Source organism: Corvus brachyrhynchos, unplaced genomic scaffold (assembly GCF_000691975.1).
Source record: "Corvus brachyrhynchos isolate BGI_N302 unplaced genomic scaffold, ASM69197v1 scaffold407, whole genome shotgun sequence".
Taxonomy (NCBI): Eukaryota; Metazoa; Chordata; class Aves; order Passeriformes; family Corvidae; genus Corvus; species Corvus brachyrhynchos.
Window position 1 is genome coordinate 844,271 of NW_008239056.1, and position 17,878 is coordinate 862,148.

General features: G+C 45.5%; 1 protein-coding gene across 1 annotated transcript in view; it reads left to right on the top strand.

Moving 5' to 3' along the window:
• The window catches only part of RAB11FIP4 (RAB11 family interacting protein 4), an 84,775-nt gene that overhangs the window by 53,489 nt on the left and 13,408 nt on the right, over window positions 1-17,878 (top strand). Inside the window, exons 3-6 of the mRNA XM_017739147.1 lie at window positions 11,019-11,242; window positions 14,516-14,707; window positions 16,225-16,359; window positions 17,772-17,807. Of these exons, the coding sequence (XP_017594636.1) occupies window positions 11,100-11,242; window positions 14,516-14,707; window positions 16,225-16,359; window positions 17,772-17,807 (506 nt within the window). The 5' untranslated portion in view covers window positions 11,019-11,099. The remainder of the gene's footprint in view (window positions 1-11,018; window positions 11,243-14,515; window positions 14,708-16,224; window positions 16,360-17,771; window positions 17,808-17,878) is intronic.

The window sequence follows — 17,878 nt, forward strand, 5'->3', positions numbered from 1 at the left end:
TCCTGGGAACCCGCGCCGGGGCTGCGGCGTGAGGAGAGGGAGATCCGTGATGGAAGGGGGATCCTTGAGGCCGCTCCGCTCCGGTGGGGATCCAGAAGCGAGGGGGGAAAGCATCTCTGGGGTTTTTGGGGCGGTGTTGGCGTTTTCGTGAAATGCATGAAATTGCAGGTAGAGCGAAACCCTGCTGGGTTTTTTTTTTCTTGTTTGCTAAAGGAGAAGATTTTCGCTCCAGAGTTGTGTATGCTGGAAGGTTGGGCTCGCTATGGAAGTGAGCGGGTCCTGGGGATACTGTTATATGGGAAAATCTAAAGCCGTCTATGCCTGTCAGCAGCCGTGTGGGGTGAAATGGGGGTGTTGGGGAAGAAGGGGTATCTTCCTGCGTAGCGGAGCCTCATATAGCTCTCAGCTCTGTAACCTGGAGATGCCCAAATACCTGGGATTGAAACCTTTAAAGGGGGAAGAGGAGAAAAAAAGTACTTTTTAAGGATGAATGCAAGCAGGGGGCTTGCTCTGTAATTATTTTCTATGGCACTGGCGATGTGTTTGGATTGCCATTACATATTGTTGAGTATTTTTAATACCCAAATGTGGTTCTGAATGCATTTGCTGGCTCCGGGATGCTGGTGACATAGGCAGAAAAAAATGATTTGTGGTTAGTCACAACAGCCTGTGCTGGAGCTACAGATGCTGCCTGTAGCCCTCGTGTGGGACCAGCATTGCCCTGATGCAGTGGGTGAAGTGGTTCTGCCCCCGATGGGCCTGTGTGAGATGTGTTTGGCAGCATATGAAAGCAGCTCACAGCAGAGATCTTGTAGATGTGAGCAGTGCCTAGCCTGGAGTTGTTTGTCATGTCCCTGAAATGGAGAAGGGCAATTGTGCTTTTCTGTTAGGCAGAAGTGTGGTTAGAGATCTTGGGGCAGGCAGGCGTCCTCCTTGCTCTGTGCTGTGCTGATTTTGAGGTGGTAGTTTAATGTTGCTGCTTTGGTAGTAGCAATATTTTCATTGCTTATGGCAGATTTGTAAGGTTGGTGGCTTTGGGGGCAGAGAGAATGATTTATTCTCATGTTATTTGGCTGATTTATCGACTTAGGGTAAGGAGGAGGCACAGATGGGAGAAAACTTCTGAAATGGGTTCAGAACAGATTCCCTAAACATGAATTCCATGGTATTTGTGTCCAGTATATTATATTATTACCTGTACACCAGTATAATTCGTGATTATTTTGATCCCTTTTGCTATGCTATCAAAACTGCTTCTGTTGAAAATAGTTTTATTCCATTCGGATGACATGCAAATGGGGGGCTTGCTCCAGTGATGGGACTGGATTGCCCTTTCCCAAGTTATTTTTCTGCCTGTTACCCTTCTGATTTTTGGGGGAGGTGGGGAATAACTTGGTGTCACTACTAAATATGTGCAGTAGTGTGGAATATTATTCTTACAACTGGGCACAGAAGGAGGGTGGAATTTCTGTTGGCTGTTTGGCAGCGTCTGCCCAAACTGAGAGGAGCTTGAGCTGTACCCAATGTGAAATGTGACAGCCTCCAATCAGTTTTAAAACCTCTCTTAATGGGCTTCTTTTAAGTTTGTTATTTGAAGAATTACTGCAAACAGCAGCAAGTCTCCCAGGAGCCACTTGATGCACAGATGTTTCTCAGCTGTGGTTGCCTTGACAGGGCTCTTACCACCAGCGTGGTTGGGGAATCTTTGCCATGCGCAAAGCCTGCAAAACAAAACACTTCCCATGCCAAAATAGCAGGGGGGATGGAATTGCTTTGCTCCAGTTATTGATTAACCAGTGCTGTTACGTCTGTCGAGCACAGCTTGATCTTAACTTTTTCTTTTAAATATAGTGTCTGAGTGAAATATTTTAAGTGATTACTAAACTAATCATGAGTTGTTACTGAATTAACCATTATCCAAATATTAATATCCGCAAATGTTCACCATGTTTGGGTAGCTGACCCCTTAAAATCTGAAATGCAGCATAATAATGTCATTCCTTTTGTTCTTTCTTTAGTCATTTAGGTTGATTGCTGCACCAAACATAGGACAGGCTCTGTAAGTGCTTCCTGACAACACAGAACAGTGCTTTGGGCGCTGTGTTGCAGCTAACGCTGCTGGTTAGTAGTAGGGGGTCTCTGCATATGGCTCTGCTTGGAATTGTGTTTTCGGTGTGTAACCTAATCTTATAAATGATTTCTACCTAGTTCCCATCTGCTTTGTCTGTGCAGGTTCAAGGGTAGAAATACATCTTGCCTATGTGTATTTTACTGTGTAAATGAAAACCCAGCTTATTGACCAAGCCAGGGTTTATGATCAGTGGGTTCTTAGTTCATGTTTGTCATGTGTGAAGCTCAGTGATGTGCTTGGCAGCCCTTCTGCAATTAAGTGCTTTAACTTCACTGTAAGAAGTGAAAAAAGCAGCAGGTATGTGAGAGCCTTTGTTTAAAAAGAAATAAAATGTCTTTTATAAATAGGGGAGGAGACTAAAATTTCTTAAAAATCAGTACTTGCAATCTTTGCTGGGTAAAGGCTGCAATTCCAGTTATTCCTGCAGCAGAAATGCATTAACCTGTGGTTTGCCCAGCCACGAGCTGAAGAGCAGCCAAGGTCCTGCAGCTCCTTTCTTCTCCTAAAGAGGAGCTCTTCAGAGCTACTTCAGTATTTCTTAAACATGAAGTAAATTACCTTTTAGTCTCGTCTGCATTCAGAGTGACCAACGAGCTCTGGGAAGTGTTTCTGTATAAACTACAGCAAAGCCACATCCTTAATGATTTCCCTCTTCTTGCCAACATAAACTACTCATCATCAGGCATGGCTGGATTTCTTACTGTGTTGGAGAAACTCGAGATGTTTCTCTACCTCTTGGGGTCTGAAATTGCTGCCATTCCCCAAGCATCCCTCCCTGCTGGAGACTGCAGTGTAATGTAACCCGGGTGGGTGGCAAGACAGAAGTATGAGTTGTGAGGTAAAAATATTTTTTTTCTTTGTTTTTCTTTAAATGGCTTTATTTCGTGGTGTTTGCTGGAGACCAAGCTTGCAGTAGTATAGAAAATAAATGCAAAAATTATAGTTTCCAAATTCCTTGGGGGAAGGGAGTTTGACCAGTGTTCCTGTGAATAATTAGCTCAGACACAGGCAGAACTGTTCCTGCCTGGGACAGCTTCTTCCTGTTCTTCACGCTGTTTGTGCCTAATGGTGCTCTGGAGGTGCCAGGAGATGCCTTCCCCTCCTCCTCACCCAGGGGCTGGGCCAGCATTAAGTGTAGCTCAGGGAACTCTTCACCCATGTGCCTGCAGCGCCCGCGGGCAAGTGTGATGCTAGGGTTTTGTTATTTGTTGAGTCCCCGACAGGGTGACCTTGAGGCTTTGTCAAGGAAAACACGTTGGCATGTGAACTCAGCTGTCCCCTGAGCAGCAAACACCAGTGGCAGAGAGCATCATGTAACTTAAGAGTTGGTTGATTAGGGGTCTGAATTCAGAAGTGAGTGCTGAAGGCACTAAAGGCTGCTTTAGGCATAAAATAAAGACATTTTTTGGAAAGCAGCCTCCAGCTCTCTTTGTCACAGCATAGGTGTTCACTTGTAGGATTGCTTCAAAACAGTGTAATCTGACCATTCCTCTGACCCTTGGTCTTAAGACTGGTCTGTACTGGGGGGTCTTTGGTGTGCCTTTGACCATGAGCTGCAGCTCTGTGTTTGCTGTGTGAGGAATGCTGTGACATCTGGCCAGGGCACCCCCAGGACACAACCTAGGGCACAGTTTTGTCACCAAGTGTTCCTGCCAAAGGAATGGTGAATGCTGCTGCCCACAGTGTGCTAGAGCTGCCCTCACTGGCCCTGCTGGCAGGTTCAGCACGGGCTGAGCCACAGTCCCAGGCAACAAACCCTGGTAAGACTTTGACATTTTCTGTCCTCCCTCCCTGTTACTGCTGTTCTGACTTTAAAAATAGAATGAGATTGTCTAATCTCAAGGCAAAGGCTTCTCAAGAGGGTTAATTATGTCACATTTATTATCTTCTCTGCAGATCTTTTTAGGCAAATATGATTTTTTTTTTTCAGTTGTATACCAGCTTTTATAAACCAAGGTCTGCAGCACTCCCATACACAGCACAAAGGTGATGCTGAGTTGCCCACAGCTCATTTCAACATACAGCTGCCTGACCTGGGTGCCCTGTCTGGGAGGAGGGGGTGGCAGAGGGTACCTGCTGTGGGCTGTCCCAGCAGTTCACTGTGTGGGAAGGCCCGTGGTACCAGTCTCAGGAGGTCTGGGAGTTCGCACAGTCACAAGCATTTCACTCTAGAAATGTTCCCAGAGACTGTTCAGGTAATTTGATCTCTTTTCGCTCTTACTGGAGTGGACACCCCGGGAGTTTCCTGAGTGATGTTTGTGATATGCTCGTGGTGTGTCAGTGTGGTGCCACTTTGCACCACTTTTGCTAGATATGTGAAAGAAAAAGGAAACTGTATTGCAGTTCAGAGGTAAAACTGCCTTAAGCAATGCTGGAACAAGGTGCCAAACGATGTGGTGGGTGTAATTCTGAACTCTGTGGTTGATGTGCTGGCCCCATCCATGCTGAAGGTAATGTACTCTTGTACCTCAAATTCCAGATTAGGATGTTTTTTCATCTGCAAAGGGATTCTTCTTGCTTTGATAAGCCCCCAGTGATGGCTGATGAGTGTATGATAGTCCAGTAGTGGGAAGCAACCCAGGGAGTGATGGGACACAACTTCAAAGTAAAGGAAAGAGCTTTTTATTTTTTTTCTTTCTTTAGAGGATCAAATTAGCACTCTGCTGAAGCCTTTTAATGTTAAAACTTTCAGACCATAAACAATGACCTGTGAGAAGGAGTGCTTTGATCTGGACCCTGGTCTGGCATCTCCATTATGGCCAATTAAAGTGACAGGTAGCAGAGTGTAAACACTCCTGACTCCTGCCATTCCCTGGCTGGCTCCAGGCTGCACGCGGCCTTTCTCCTCTGCCTTGGAAAAGGCAGGGTGTCACTTTGAACTTCCCAGCCAGAACACAGAAGAACCTTTCAGAACCCCAGCTTGGTCTTCCAGTCGAAACCTGTCGTGCTTGAATTGCACAATTGTACGAGGTACAGATGTTATCCTGCAGCGGGAAGGGAGGCTGGCAGTGCACTGCAGCACGGGCTTGCCCTCTATCTGGGGACTCTTCAGTGCCTTTCCAGGATGCTGTCCAGCACTCGATCCAAGATCTGGATCTTCTTAGGAATAATCTTGCCCCCAGAAGTCCCCTCCAAAACCCACAACAACGTGTGAAGCTTTGCCTTAAACTGAGCTTCAAATACTAGATTTGAGTAACTAAACAATCACAGGAAGCTATTGCATTGACCAAACTAACTTGTGGCCCTAAAATAGCTTCTTATTTGAGCAGCTTAGTGAAATAACAGTGCTCTGCACGGTGATCTTGAACTCTGAGAGATTTTATCCTCCCAGTTATATGGGGGAGACTCAGTGTTCCTCTGTGTTCTGCAGCAGGAGATGGAAGCGGTTTCTGTGACTTCCTCCCTCCCCCATCAGCCTACCTGTGAGCAGCCCTGCTCTCCCCTGTGCACAGCCACAGTAGCCTGGGTGAGAGAGAGAAAGATGTGGGCGAGAACCAGATGTGGGCAAGAGGAGGCTGGCCGTGGGCGAGAGCTCACTCACATCATGGACACCAATGCGCATGTGTGGTCTCACGTAGTGCTTCTACACTTTCCTATTACACAGTATCTCCTGTTCCCGTCAGATCAAAGGGTAGATCAGCACCTCCCCACCTCTGCCTGACAACTGAAAAGGAAAGGAAATACGCTGGGGAAAATCTGTACTTTAAAAAAATGTTCATAGCCCACTTGGTGTAAATATGCAAATGTTTGTAGAGTGGCTGTTTCTAAAACACATTAGTGAGAAATGCTTCACACCCTTCGTTGTCAGTCGGTAATTAAGAGACTACTTGCCTTCCAATGCAGTGGCTGCTTAAAAGAGATGAGAGAGCCTGGATTTTCTCTTATGATGGAGTGCAACAGTAAGTAACTTTCATCTGAGACCGAGCCTGGCACACCTCCACATGGCACCTCTTCCCTTCCAGTTGTGATGAGGTGACTTCTCCTGTGCTTTTGCTGGGAAGAAAGTGGATGGGGAAGGTGCAGGGACTCAGACTTGCATCTGTCTCACAGCAGCTTGTTAGAGGGAGTCAGGGGCATGATCCTGGTAAGGGAAGTGCCATGGCTGATCTGCATGTGGCATTTCTTGTTTCTGGTCGTGTGTGATGGGTCCAGCTCTTACTAATCCGAGTGCATTGTGGTGGGATACTTGAATCCTCTTTTCTTCCTTGTCTCCTCCAGCATACTGTGAGGCTGTCTGAATGTCAGGGGTGCTGGTGATTTGGCTGTGATGGGAGTGAATTTTAACAAGGCTTGCTCTTCAGCATGAATGTATTGATGTCGGCATGTCATGTAGCCTGTCTGTCAGCCAAGTTTCTAGCTTTCAGCTGCTTTATATGCATATTTTGGAGATTGCTTCCAACCTGGGAAAACCCAGTCAGGTCACTGCAGGGCAAGGCAGAGCTGTATTCCCATACCCACCTAATGCTGACACTGCTTTCCTGCCCCACTAGGATCAGAAGGAATCCATGGGAATCGCTGTCTTCTGGCTCCTGCTTCTGTTTGGGGTGGCTGTTGCACAGGCAGGCTGGGCTTACTCATCTGCCTTCAATGCAGCCATACAATCGCCTCTTTTGAGGAAGGGAATTCATTAGTTTCTGTGAAGTGGCCTTGGATCTGTGGGCAGCAGGTGCTTCTATAGAGCAAACTGTTGCTGAATATTCAACAGTTGCTATACAAGCATCTGGCCGGCTGCCTGTGAAGCACTTGGAGTTACCTTGAGCATCCGATTAGATAAAGTGCAAAGCACTTACGGCTTTAAAGCTACCCGCAGCTATGTTGTGTTGGTATTTTAACGTTTAGGGTTGGGTTTTCTTTTTATGAGAATCTTCCAAGATCATAAGCAGCAGCTTTATCTCTTTTGACTCAGCCAACAAAGAAGGGAGCTGACTAGGAGAATGACAACCCTAGTGATTCATATTCAAGTCGTCAGAACCTCATTCTCTTGCTGGTTTCTGCTAATGACATATGCACTGGAAACAAATGACTCAGGCTAGAAGTGTCTATTCATCTTTAAACTTCTTAAACTCTCCTTAATCTCAAATTAGCTCTCTTAAGGCTACCTGAGTAACACTTGTTCTTGCCAACCTCTAATTTGATACATGAAATACTGTAGATATCTAAACTATGAAGGAATAATTTGAGAGGCTAATATATGCAATCAGCCTTTTCTTTTTCTTTTCTCTTTTTTCCTGCAGTGTAATTTCCTTAGGTGTGGTCTGTAAGCAGCTTGTGGTAGACGTCATCATTGAAAGTATAGTTCTGTGAGAAACTATGATCACTGAACAATTACAACTTCAAATAACTTACAGCTTTAGTCAGTAAGGTGTGGATGCCTGTATATTGTTTACTAGCAACGTGCCTGGATTTTGTTGTCTTGTAATAGCTTGCTTAACCTGTATTAGTTGTTTTAAAGTTCCTTTGTCTATGTTCTCCTACTGGTTATTCAGGCCACAGAAGGAAAACTTCTAATTACATCTGTGATTGTGACAGTTGCAGTAGAGGCTGGTTTCACCCATGGAGCTGAAAAGACACCTGAGTGGTGTTATCAGAGTTCCATGCTTTACAGGATCTGCACGAGAGGTACCCATGTGCCAGGAGTATTGCATTATTCCACACCCCAAAGCTCTCAAAGCTCCGTGGGGGAGCATGTAGTTGCTACCCACAGGGAACCGGTGTGCAGGCTGGAGCACAGTGGCTGTCGCTGGTCCTGGCTGCTGTACATCAGCTGAAATTGTGTTAGCACCGATTGGAGGTGGACCTTGAGCACTTAAAAGCGTGAATGGAGCTGAGTCCTCCTGCTCCTGGCACTGTTGTTTGTGGTGCTGCTGGCTTTGAAAGGGCTGAGGTTTTCAGTGTGTGATTTGGCTGCTGGTGCTCAGAAGAGCAGCTGAGATGTGCTTCCTAAACACCCGCTTTGTTTGCATCGGGCAATGGGGTCGAGGCCAGGTTTGTGAAGAGGGGCATTGGCAACCTGGGATGTGACATCTGGTCTCCCTCTGTGAGGGAGCAGCTGAGAGGGAGCTCCTCCAAGGAGCTTGGCTGGCCCATGTTCTCCATTTATCCCGTCCCCATCAGTCCCTGAGCTTCCCACTGCTCGAGGATGGGATCAGCAGAAGGGAGGACCTGCTTCCAGGAGGGGTTCCAAGTCTTGCAGTGAGGCATTTCAGAAGCTGTAAAGCAGGTGTTGAGGCTTATGATGCCTCCAAAAACTAATTTCTTTTCTTCTTCCTTTTTTTTTTTTTCCCCCCCCTCAAGGGGCTTAAAAGCACAGGAACAGAGGAATTGCACTTTGGAAAAGAATCCCTGGCACTGAGCAAGCTGGGGACAGTGCAGTGTGTGGTGTAGGTGTAGATCAGCTCTCCTGTAAAAGTAAATGTGGGAAGGTTGCCAGAAAACTGAGGAGAAGTGAGCCCAAGCCCCCAGCCTGTCGAGATGACACTGCACATTTAATTGATAATGGACTCTTCAAAGAGCACCTCAGCTGCTATTATTAGAAGAAGCAGATGTGTGGTGTTACCTGCAGAGCAAAAAGGGAGTCTTCCGTGATCTTCTTGACCTTTACTTTCCCATGTTAATTTGTTAAATACCAGTGAGATTTTCCTGCTGTAAAAATTTGTTTAAGCAGAGACTTCTCCAAGACCTCTGAAAAAACCGTGCTAATTGGGACCTTCAGGGATCCACTGTGTACTCCTTGCCGCTCTCTCCCTCCTTGATTAGACTTTTACCAGCTGGTGCAGTTCTGTAATAGCAGTTAGGCTTTATTGCATTAAGCTTGTTAAGAAAATGGGAGGTCTGTGCCTGTGGGGGTCAGCATGGGGGAGGAAACTTCGGGGAAATGTTAGAGAAATAAACACTTCTGGGTAGTTCTGAAACATTGCAATTGCTCTTAACAAGCTTTGCTTTCTCAACACCTACTGAAAAGGTACTGCTTGTGCTATTTGTAGGTCCCAAGGTACTTTGCAAGGAGCAACAGCGGCGTTGTCCCTGCTTGCAAGGTGCAAGTCAGATGTGCTGAAGAACCTGGGGCTAAGGCAGGGCTGGGGCAGGTTCCAGGGCTGGTGTCTGACCTGCCAAACCACGGGCTCGCTGGGGATGAGGGCTTGTGACTCAGAGCTATAAATTTGATTGCATGAGGCAGCATGGCTTCAATAAATACTACATGGCATAGACCAAGGATAAATCCTTTGGGACATCTCTCTAAGCAATACCTTGGGAAAGTTTCAGCCATAATAGAGCTGACACAGAACAGTGGGAAAAGGCTTTTTGAATAGTGCCAGGTGTCTCACTGACATTACTTGTAGATCTGGAAGACCTGTTGAAAGCTCAGCTAGAAAAGCATCCAGGTGTCTGCTCTGAGTGTGTACCTGGAGTTTCAAACATAGCATACAATACGGTCCTTTTCGTTGCTGGGGTATTCATTAGTTAATGAGGTTTGAGCAGGTGAGCTTGTTTGGAATTTCTTCAACCTCCATATGCTAGAAGATTTCACAGTTATATAAATTGGTATTTCAGGAAAAAGGTGGATGGTGAGACCTGCATTTCTAATAGGAGTTTCTTTCTAATAGGAGTTTCTTAAAAAGCTGCAGCTTCTGCCTGACTCTTTTCCTGTTGAAGTGGAAAAGACAATTTGTGTCATCAGCACAGAACATCACTGGTTCTGCAAAAGGGAGTTTGAGCCTCCTTGGCTCCAGCAGAGGAGTGTCCAGAGGCTGTGGGGATGGACTTGAAGCCACGCTGTGGCAAGTGGTGCCACTGGGCCAGTGTCCCAGCAAACACGCTCACCAGAAGGCCAGGTCATGGTGCCAGTGCCTTGGGATTCCTGGGTAGGATGGCAGTTGTGCCTAAACATGAGGTATATCCCTGAATGAAGTGCTCCATTCCTTGTGCCAGTGAACTCAGCTTTAAAAGCTTCACTTGCTAGCAGTAGCTCAATGGTCAGGCTGTCTGTGGAGCTTCCAGGTGAGCTTTGGAGTGGAGCTCTGAGTCAGGACTTGCTCTGGAGCTCTGAGTTATTTGTGTCATGCTGGATGGGAATTGTCAAAGCAGTGTTGTGTGGCTGCTTATCAAAGGACAGAGTAAAATCTTACCCTTTATTTTTTCAATTAAGAATTTTTATTTGTGCCTCAGGGACAAGCAAATAGAACCCAGCTTGTCTTGGCTATTCTTAGTATTCATGGGGCAGGAAGGGGAGGGAGAGGACAAACAGCAAGAGCAAAGAGTTGCAGTAATGAGAATGATGTCTTATTTTAGTTGATACTTAATCAAGACATGTGGTTCCAGGAAGCAGGAACAGATGATTTTGCTTTTTTTTTCTTGCTCTCATAAATCTTTATCACCAAGACTTACCCTAAACAATTTAACACCTGCTAACTCTCTATTCACCTTAAAAATTTTTGTCCATCCTCAAAGACAAAGTAAACTGCTAGGCTTATCTGTTTTGCTTTTGCTTTATCTGTAATATTAATCAAAGGACTAACTCTCGGTGACTAACGTATTATCATCTCTCAAAAGATGCTCATTTTGTTGTAAAACGTTGAGGATATTTATTACTTCAAGTGCATTTTGCTAGTGAATTAGGGTAAAACTGACTGCATTTTCTAGCTGGGTGTTGTGTCTTTCTCTCCTGTGAAGTCAGAAACAGTGCTTGAGCCCCTCTGGAAGGTAAAAGCTACTTTATTGGCTTGCAGGAACTGGCTTTGTAAAGCAGGTCAGCTTTTTGTTTTATGGCTTTTATTCAGTACTACTCTTGCTTACCAGGGGATCCAGAGAGTGTCTTACTGCTTCTCCTGTATCTGCTGAACTGCCTTAAGGGGTGATCTGAATTGACTCCCGATTTTCCTTGTGCCAGGGCGGTGAAATCCAGGACTGTGCCTACTTGGACAGCGAAAGCGCCTGCAGTGAGTCAGAGCTGTTTCCTGATGAGGACGTGATGACTCTGGCACAGCAGGAGGTTCACCATGAGTCTGACATGGACAGTGCCATCGAGAGTGCCCAGAGCTCGGAGGCCTCGGATGTCTGTCGGAGCGAGGACAAGGACGGGGTGCTCAGTGGCCTCTTCCTGCCCGGTGACAAGTGAGTGGTGCTTTTGCTTCATGGCAGCTCTGCTTCCAAAGCGTCTGCTAGGGAGGAAGGAGCCTTTATGTGGCTAATCCCTACTGAGGGAGGCTGAGGATGGCTGATGGATTTAGAAACTTAACATCCATTTACAACATAAGGGGGATGGATGTCCAGGTCCTCTAAGTGACTTAGATAGTCTCACTCCTGGCTCTTTCTGGCACATTCTGTGAGCACTCACAGGACTTGAATGTTGTGTGTTGAAGTGTTGGGTCTCTCCAGAACAATCACTGCATTAGCATCCCCCAGAACTTAGGTTCTTCTCTGTTGCTGTAAGCTTTATAGGCTGGAATTAAAACAAATACTTCCTGCAAAGCAGTTCAGTATGGGGAATGCTGCTGTAGTATTTTGTACATCTAGTTAGCTGATGTTGTGGGCTCTGCTGATTTGCTTTGTAACTTCATGTACCAAGTTAATTCTTTGTGTTTCTAATTTTCCATAACCTTTATTGTGCAACAGTAAATTGTGTTTAACACGGGGTGTCCTGGCATGTTCATGTGCAATCATAGTTTGCTGTTAACAACAGTGTCTCTGTAACCCTAACTTGACTTTTCCCAGGTGTGTACCTGTTGTGCTGGTTAAAGATGACTGGGGGGGAAAAGGACCCAACCTGGTTTAATCCTGCTTTGAACTGAATTAATGCAATACCACAGGACAGAGCTCAGCTGGGCTTGCTTTGTAAGCCTCTGCCTTGTCTTCCCTATTTTTGGCCTGTCATCTTGATTTGTGCCTCTTGAGCTTTGTTCATTGCTAAGGCAGCCTTCCTTCTCTCTCCTGGGCCTCCTCGGATGCTCCCTGTGCTGCCTCATTCCTGCCCTCCTCCTGAATTTCTCAGCTGAGTTCTGGCCATCTCCCATTTGCCCAAGCAACCTCAGAGACTTTGTCGAGATAATTACAGTTTCCATCAGCTCTCTATAAAACTTGTTTCCTTTGCTTGCCATTCTCCAGAGCCCCATCCTTGTGGTGACTGACTTTTTCCCATGCTGTGTTTGAAATGTTTTTCCTCCCAGCTGTGCCAGTCAGGCTCTTGTGAAGGGGGTGGGCAAGGCACTGTGCCTCCTGTACCCTCCTTCCAGGGCAGGCATGAACTACCAAGTGCTACTGTGCTACTACTGATAGACCTTGGTTCATTCTCGGAGACCTCCTCAGCTTTGGTAAATCTGTGGGGGAAAAACTTGAGAAGCTCCATGCTTTTGTGTTAAAAGAGGCAATAGAGAGATTTACTTTGCTGCCTATTGAAGAAGCAGGTGGGTTGTGTATCAGGTGTGTCAGCCCTCTGAAATCCTGCTCTGAAGACCAGGAGATTACCTTTAAAAACAAACAAAAAAAACCCCAAACAAACAAAAAAGCACTAAACACTTGAAAGTTCCCTTCAGAAAGTGTGAGAATGAGGAAAATTGGTTGCTTTTAGCAACTCCTTTGCAAATGACTACGCAATTCTTAGACCTCCAATCCTGGTGGAAGTGTTACAAGGAGCTTCCTCCCAAACTGATTCGGTGTAACTACAATTGAGACACAAACAGCAGTAGAATTGTAAGATCTTCCAAAAACTTACCAATACACAGTATGTCCATGACACAGGAGCACTTTATGAATAAATGTTAGTGTGATATGTTGAGCTTCTCACTAATCCCTTGGCCAAGGAGCCTTGTTAGGTAAGTTTGATCTGTTTCTAGTATGAGTATTCCTATCTTCATCCTTCAGTAGTATGCCTGGCTTGACTTGCCCTAATTTCTGTTAATGTGAGTTAGATAAATGAGTTGCAGGTTATAAATGGATCTCATCAAAACAGGGGAAACAAAAGAGCATACATCTGAAATGTTGGCAGGCTTCCTCTGCTACTAACTGCTTTTGGAGGGAAGCGATATGCAAATGATGCTTGCACCATCCACCAAAGGAACACTGGTGCTTCTCTTGTTTACAGCTCACAAGTGGAGTATTACAGAAAGAGGACTTTCTCTGTAGAGATGTTGAGAGGCTTGAGGTAGACTCAGAAGAAATGTAGGAGGAAATAGTGTTGAGCTCTATGAGTGTGGAGAACAATGTCACCTGGGAGCTACTGTCCTGTGGCTCAGCTGCTGGAGATACAAGCACTGTGCACTGAAGCAAAGGGAGAGAAAAACTTAACCCGATCTGCATAAAGTGCCAGCAGATTCCATCAGTGCCTTGTCTGTACTGCAGAGGCCTTGGACTCTGCTGTAGAGGGAACAGTTGGGCAATGCCAGGGCCTCACAACTGAAGCATCTATTTCAGGTCTTCCAGGTGTGTTTTCCATAGGGAGAAGTTTGTTTGTAAGAACTTGTATGTGAATTTACTGGCTTGTCTGTTTGAATGCCTCACCAAGGTGGGAGCTGAGCAAACCTGCATAAAACACCTGCACTCTGCAGGTGCACTGCACAGGGCATTCTGGACTCTGGGCAGGTGAATCTTGTGCACCCTTTGCAGCCACCTTGCTCTGTTTTATTAGATTTGATGTGCGCAAAACTTTCTGCCAGCTGCTTTTCTGTGCTGCCTGACTCTGCTGATCTGTTTACCTATGTGCCCTCTTTCTCTGAAGTCACAGGGTCTTGCCATTCCTTACCCATTTGACATCATTTTAGGTACTTTCTGGTAGTTAAACAGCATTTTCTTGTGCTTCATATCTCCTCTGAAAGACAGAATTTGTCCTGATGGAAGGAAGGGCAGGAACCCAGCCTCCACTAGGTCACGTCAGTAGCTTTAGTGACTCTGTGGTATGTGGTGAGCTGAGGTTTCTTTCTGACCACACAGAGGAGAGTGGCTGGAACTCCTGGGGTGTGGGACAGGCTGTATTTGGATTACTGGGAAACTCTCTGATTGTGGAATAGAGTGACAACCTCTCTTACACATGTTCCTCTCACTATCCCATGCATTTCGGAGCTGTCTGCATGGTTCCTGAATTCAGAGCAGAAATCCCTATGTGGTCTTCACGTGGAAATGGTGGCTGAGGATCATCAAGGTGCTCTTTAAAGCAAAATGGTTGGTGTTGATCCAAACTTGTGACACAGGTACCTTGTTCATAAATTCTCATGCTCTTGTCTCTCAAGGCACTCTGTCATCTGCACATCAGGTACATTTAGCACTTCAGGGGTTTAGCACAAAGTAAGTGGGTTACAACTTCAAAGAGGGGACAGCCTGTGAAGGTGGAAGGTTCCATGTGAGGTGAGGTGATATCCAAGTCGGCCTTCCAGATGTTTTGACCTCTTGTTTCAGGTCAAGTCCTCACAACCCTTCTGCAGCATCTGACCTCTCCACTTACTCCACCGCCTCCCTGATCAGTAACGAAGAACAGTTTGAAGACTATGGGGAAGGAGATGATGTGGATTTTACTCCCAGTAGCCCATGCCCTGATGATGAGACCAGAACCAACACCTACTCTGACCTTGGCTCATCTGTATCTTCCAGGTTGCTCCTTATTCATTAACAAACAATTTTTCATTTTTATTCTTCTCTGACAATACCAGAGTTTACACTGGTTAGACAGACTCACCTTAAAAGCAAAATGTTATCAGTTCATTTCCTGCCCTCTAATTGACAGACTGCATTTAATAATAAGAGCTATAGCAAATATGTTTCTGATAATCTCTGTTGGGTTCTGTTGAAATAACTGGGCTGTTTTGCTTGTAGATGCTTTGTTCTACTGCAGACAATAATTTCACAGTTCAGGGTGAAGGGATCTGCTGCAATGGAAACCAGCTTAGCATTATGTACCCACCCTGATGCAGGGAAGACTTAGAAAAGAGGTCTTTCCCTTTAGTGTTCTGATAGTACAAATCCTTAGCACTAATCTGTGAGGGGAGCTGCTGCATATTTTCAGGGCATTATTTGAAACAAGCATCCTATTGACTTGGAGTGTCTTGGAAAACATAAGCAAGTAGCTGCTGTCTGTTAGGAGCTAGAAATGCCACAGCAGTGCACTTGCTTTCCGCATGTGACCTCAGTCTCTGCAGCTCTTACGTCCTGTGGCCAAGGCAGGTCCAGATTTTACTGTCCTTCCGAAAGCAAGGGAATGGGTGAGCAGGGCTGGGAAGAGCTGAGCATGAAGATTCTCTAGGATTTGTCTCCTTGGATCAATAGCACATGGAGGTCTTGTGCTTCATTGCTAACACAGGACAAGCTCACTGCATCCTTCTGTTCCGTATGCGACCCCCACATGCTTGCCTCTGTTTCCATCACTTCTGCAATCCAGCCTGGCCACCTCTGTCATGCATGCAGAGCCAGACCCCTCTCCACTGCCCCTTCATGATGATGGCTTGTGTCTTTCATCCCCTCTTTCCTCAGGTTTATGCAGCCCTTTCCATTCTCACTCCTGGGGCTCAGTGCACTTCATGCCATGATTGCTCTCTTTTATTTGAGTTTATTTTCTCTTTATCATGCCAAGAGATACTGTTATCTCTTCTTTAGACCTGTGTCCACTTCTCCCTTCTTCCTCATCCCAGGGTTGCTTTCATCCTGCCATCTGAGGGGGTTCATGTGACTTCTTACCAGACCACTCTGTTTTTCATCTTCCTGCCTTTCTCTTGGAGAAGAGACTCTTGAGGTTGCATGCCAGGCTCTAGTGGGAAGATGGGCAAGATGAGAGGGGGACATAGCTGAGGTGGCACATACTCATGTAGCTGCCTTTGCTACGTGCATCACAGTGGACCCCATGTACCTTTTGCTGTTCTTCAGTTCACTCAAACTGATTGTTTCCACTGACACCCAGAAACATCCACATCCTCTGAAAGTCCTCAGCTCAGATAGATGGACTTGCCCTAAGACTAGCACTGGCCATCATCAGCTCTGAGGTAGATGAGCTGTGGTTAGAGATGGTTCTTCAAGTCCCTCATCTGTGGTTCTGACACATAGACACACAATCATGAGGAAAGCCTGTTGGGGGTTGGTTACTACAGCCAGTAACATCTCTCCTTTCCTGCAAACAGTGCTGGCCAAACCCCCCGAAAAATGAGACATGTTTATAACAGCGAGTTACTGGATGTTTACTGCTCACAGTGCTGCAAAAAGATAAATCTTCTCAACGATTTGGAAGCCAGGCTGAAAAACTTGAAAGCAAACAGGTAAGCAGCCTATTGCACTGCTTTTGGCAATGCCCTCTTGACATGGGACTGGCTAATAGCAGGAGGAGAAGGAGAGCAAGCCCTCTCTGTTCCTGTATCCCATCATACATACGTGTTGCTCTTACACAACAGTAAGAAATTTAGGCTTGGATATCTAGCCCAAACCAAAATGCTGTTCTTCATCAGCTGTTAAATATTTTTCTGATTTAAGGTGCAGACATCATTACTAAATTCAAATATTTTAACCAATGAGCTCTTTGATTGCAGAGTGAGAGTGATATTTCAAGGAATTTTTCCCAGGAAGTGGGATCTGCTGTGCTGCTTAGTGCAGATCTTCAGTTAGCTACTGCTTTCTCCAGGTGGGAAGGAGGGATCTCCAGATCCTTGGCTAATGCACATAACCTTACATGCGCCTCTCCTAAAGCTACTGGTCAGCAGAGGTACTTGGCTCCTGTGGGATTTTTTTGTGATGTCAAGGGAACTTGGAAAAATGATTAATCCTATGGCAGAAGTTACTTTTGGAGTTCATTGCAATTTCAGCTTTTTCCTTAGGTTTCTCTCTCTGCCATTCCATTACTCCTAAGCTGTGCTGAGCACTTGGAAAGTGCTTCCAACAGTCACATAGAGTTTTTGAAGGGAATTATGTGGTGGGATTTTAGCTCCCCCTAGAAACTGGATGTGAATCCTGCCTGTTGGCATAATCCTTGGGACAGAGCACACTGCTCCTCTTGATGCACAGCAGTGTAGAACTTGTCATGAACAATGTTCCTGCCCTAGCAAGGAGTCTGCCAACATCCAGACCGTGACCAGCCAGGGCTTTGGGAAGTTTCTGAGGGAGGCTGGATATGCCTGACCAAGAGCTGTGTCTGTGCACACAGGGATGTGACATCCTCATACTGAGAGATGCAGCAGGATATTTTGATCTGGTTCCAGTGCTGTTGTCTGCAGCAAGGGGTCTTCATTTAGATAGCACCTGTCTCTGGCTGCACAAGGGAGCTGTAAAAATGGAAAGACCTCAGTTCCTGTGCTGAACTTGCAAGCATTATGGGGAAGGATAAACTAACTGTTCATTAAATCATCTAAAAACTGAGAATCCAGAATAAATGTCCATCACTAACTTGGTGTTCCTTTGTGGTGTTTCTAATGTTAGTTTTGCTCTGATTTACACTGACAAATCTCTGCTAAATATAACAGTATTTGTAAATTGACTTATTAATGATCACAGTAATTTGTGGCTTCACTCATCTTTGCGTTCTTAGTAACTGCAGCTTTTGATTCAGTTGTTAAAGAATATTGTTCACAGAATCATCTTTTGATTTCGCTAAAAACGTCAGTATTATATTTCATTGTGCAATTAAAATTGAATCAAATAAGTATTTAATTCCTACATAATTCCTTCTATATTCATGTAGCCCGAACAGGAAAATATCAAGCACAGCTTTTGGCAGGTAAGAGTCTTCAAGTTTTCTGTGAATATTTGTGGAATCAGCTGTAACAATACCATAAGTGGGAGTGGGGG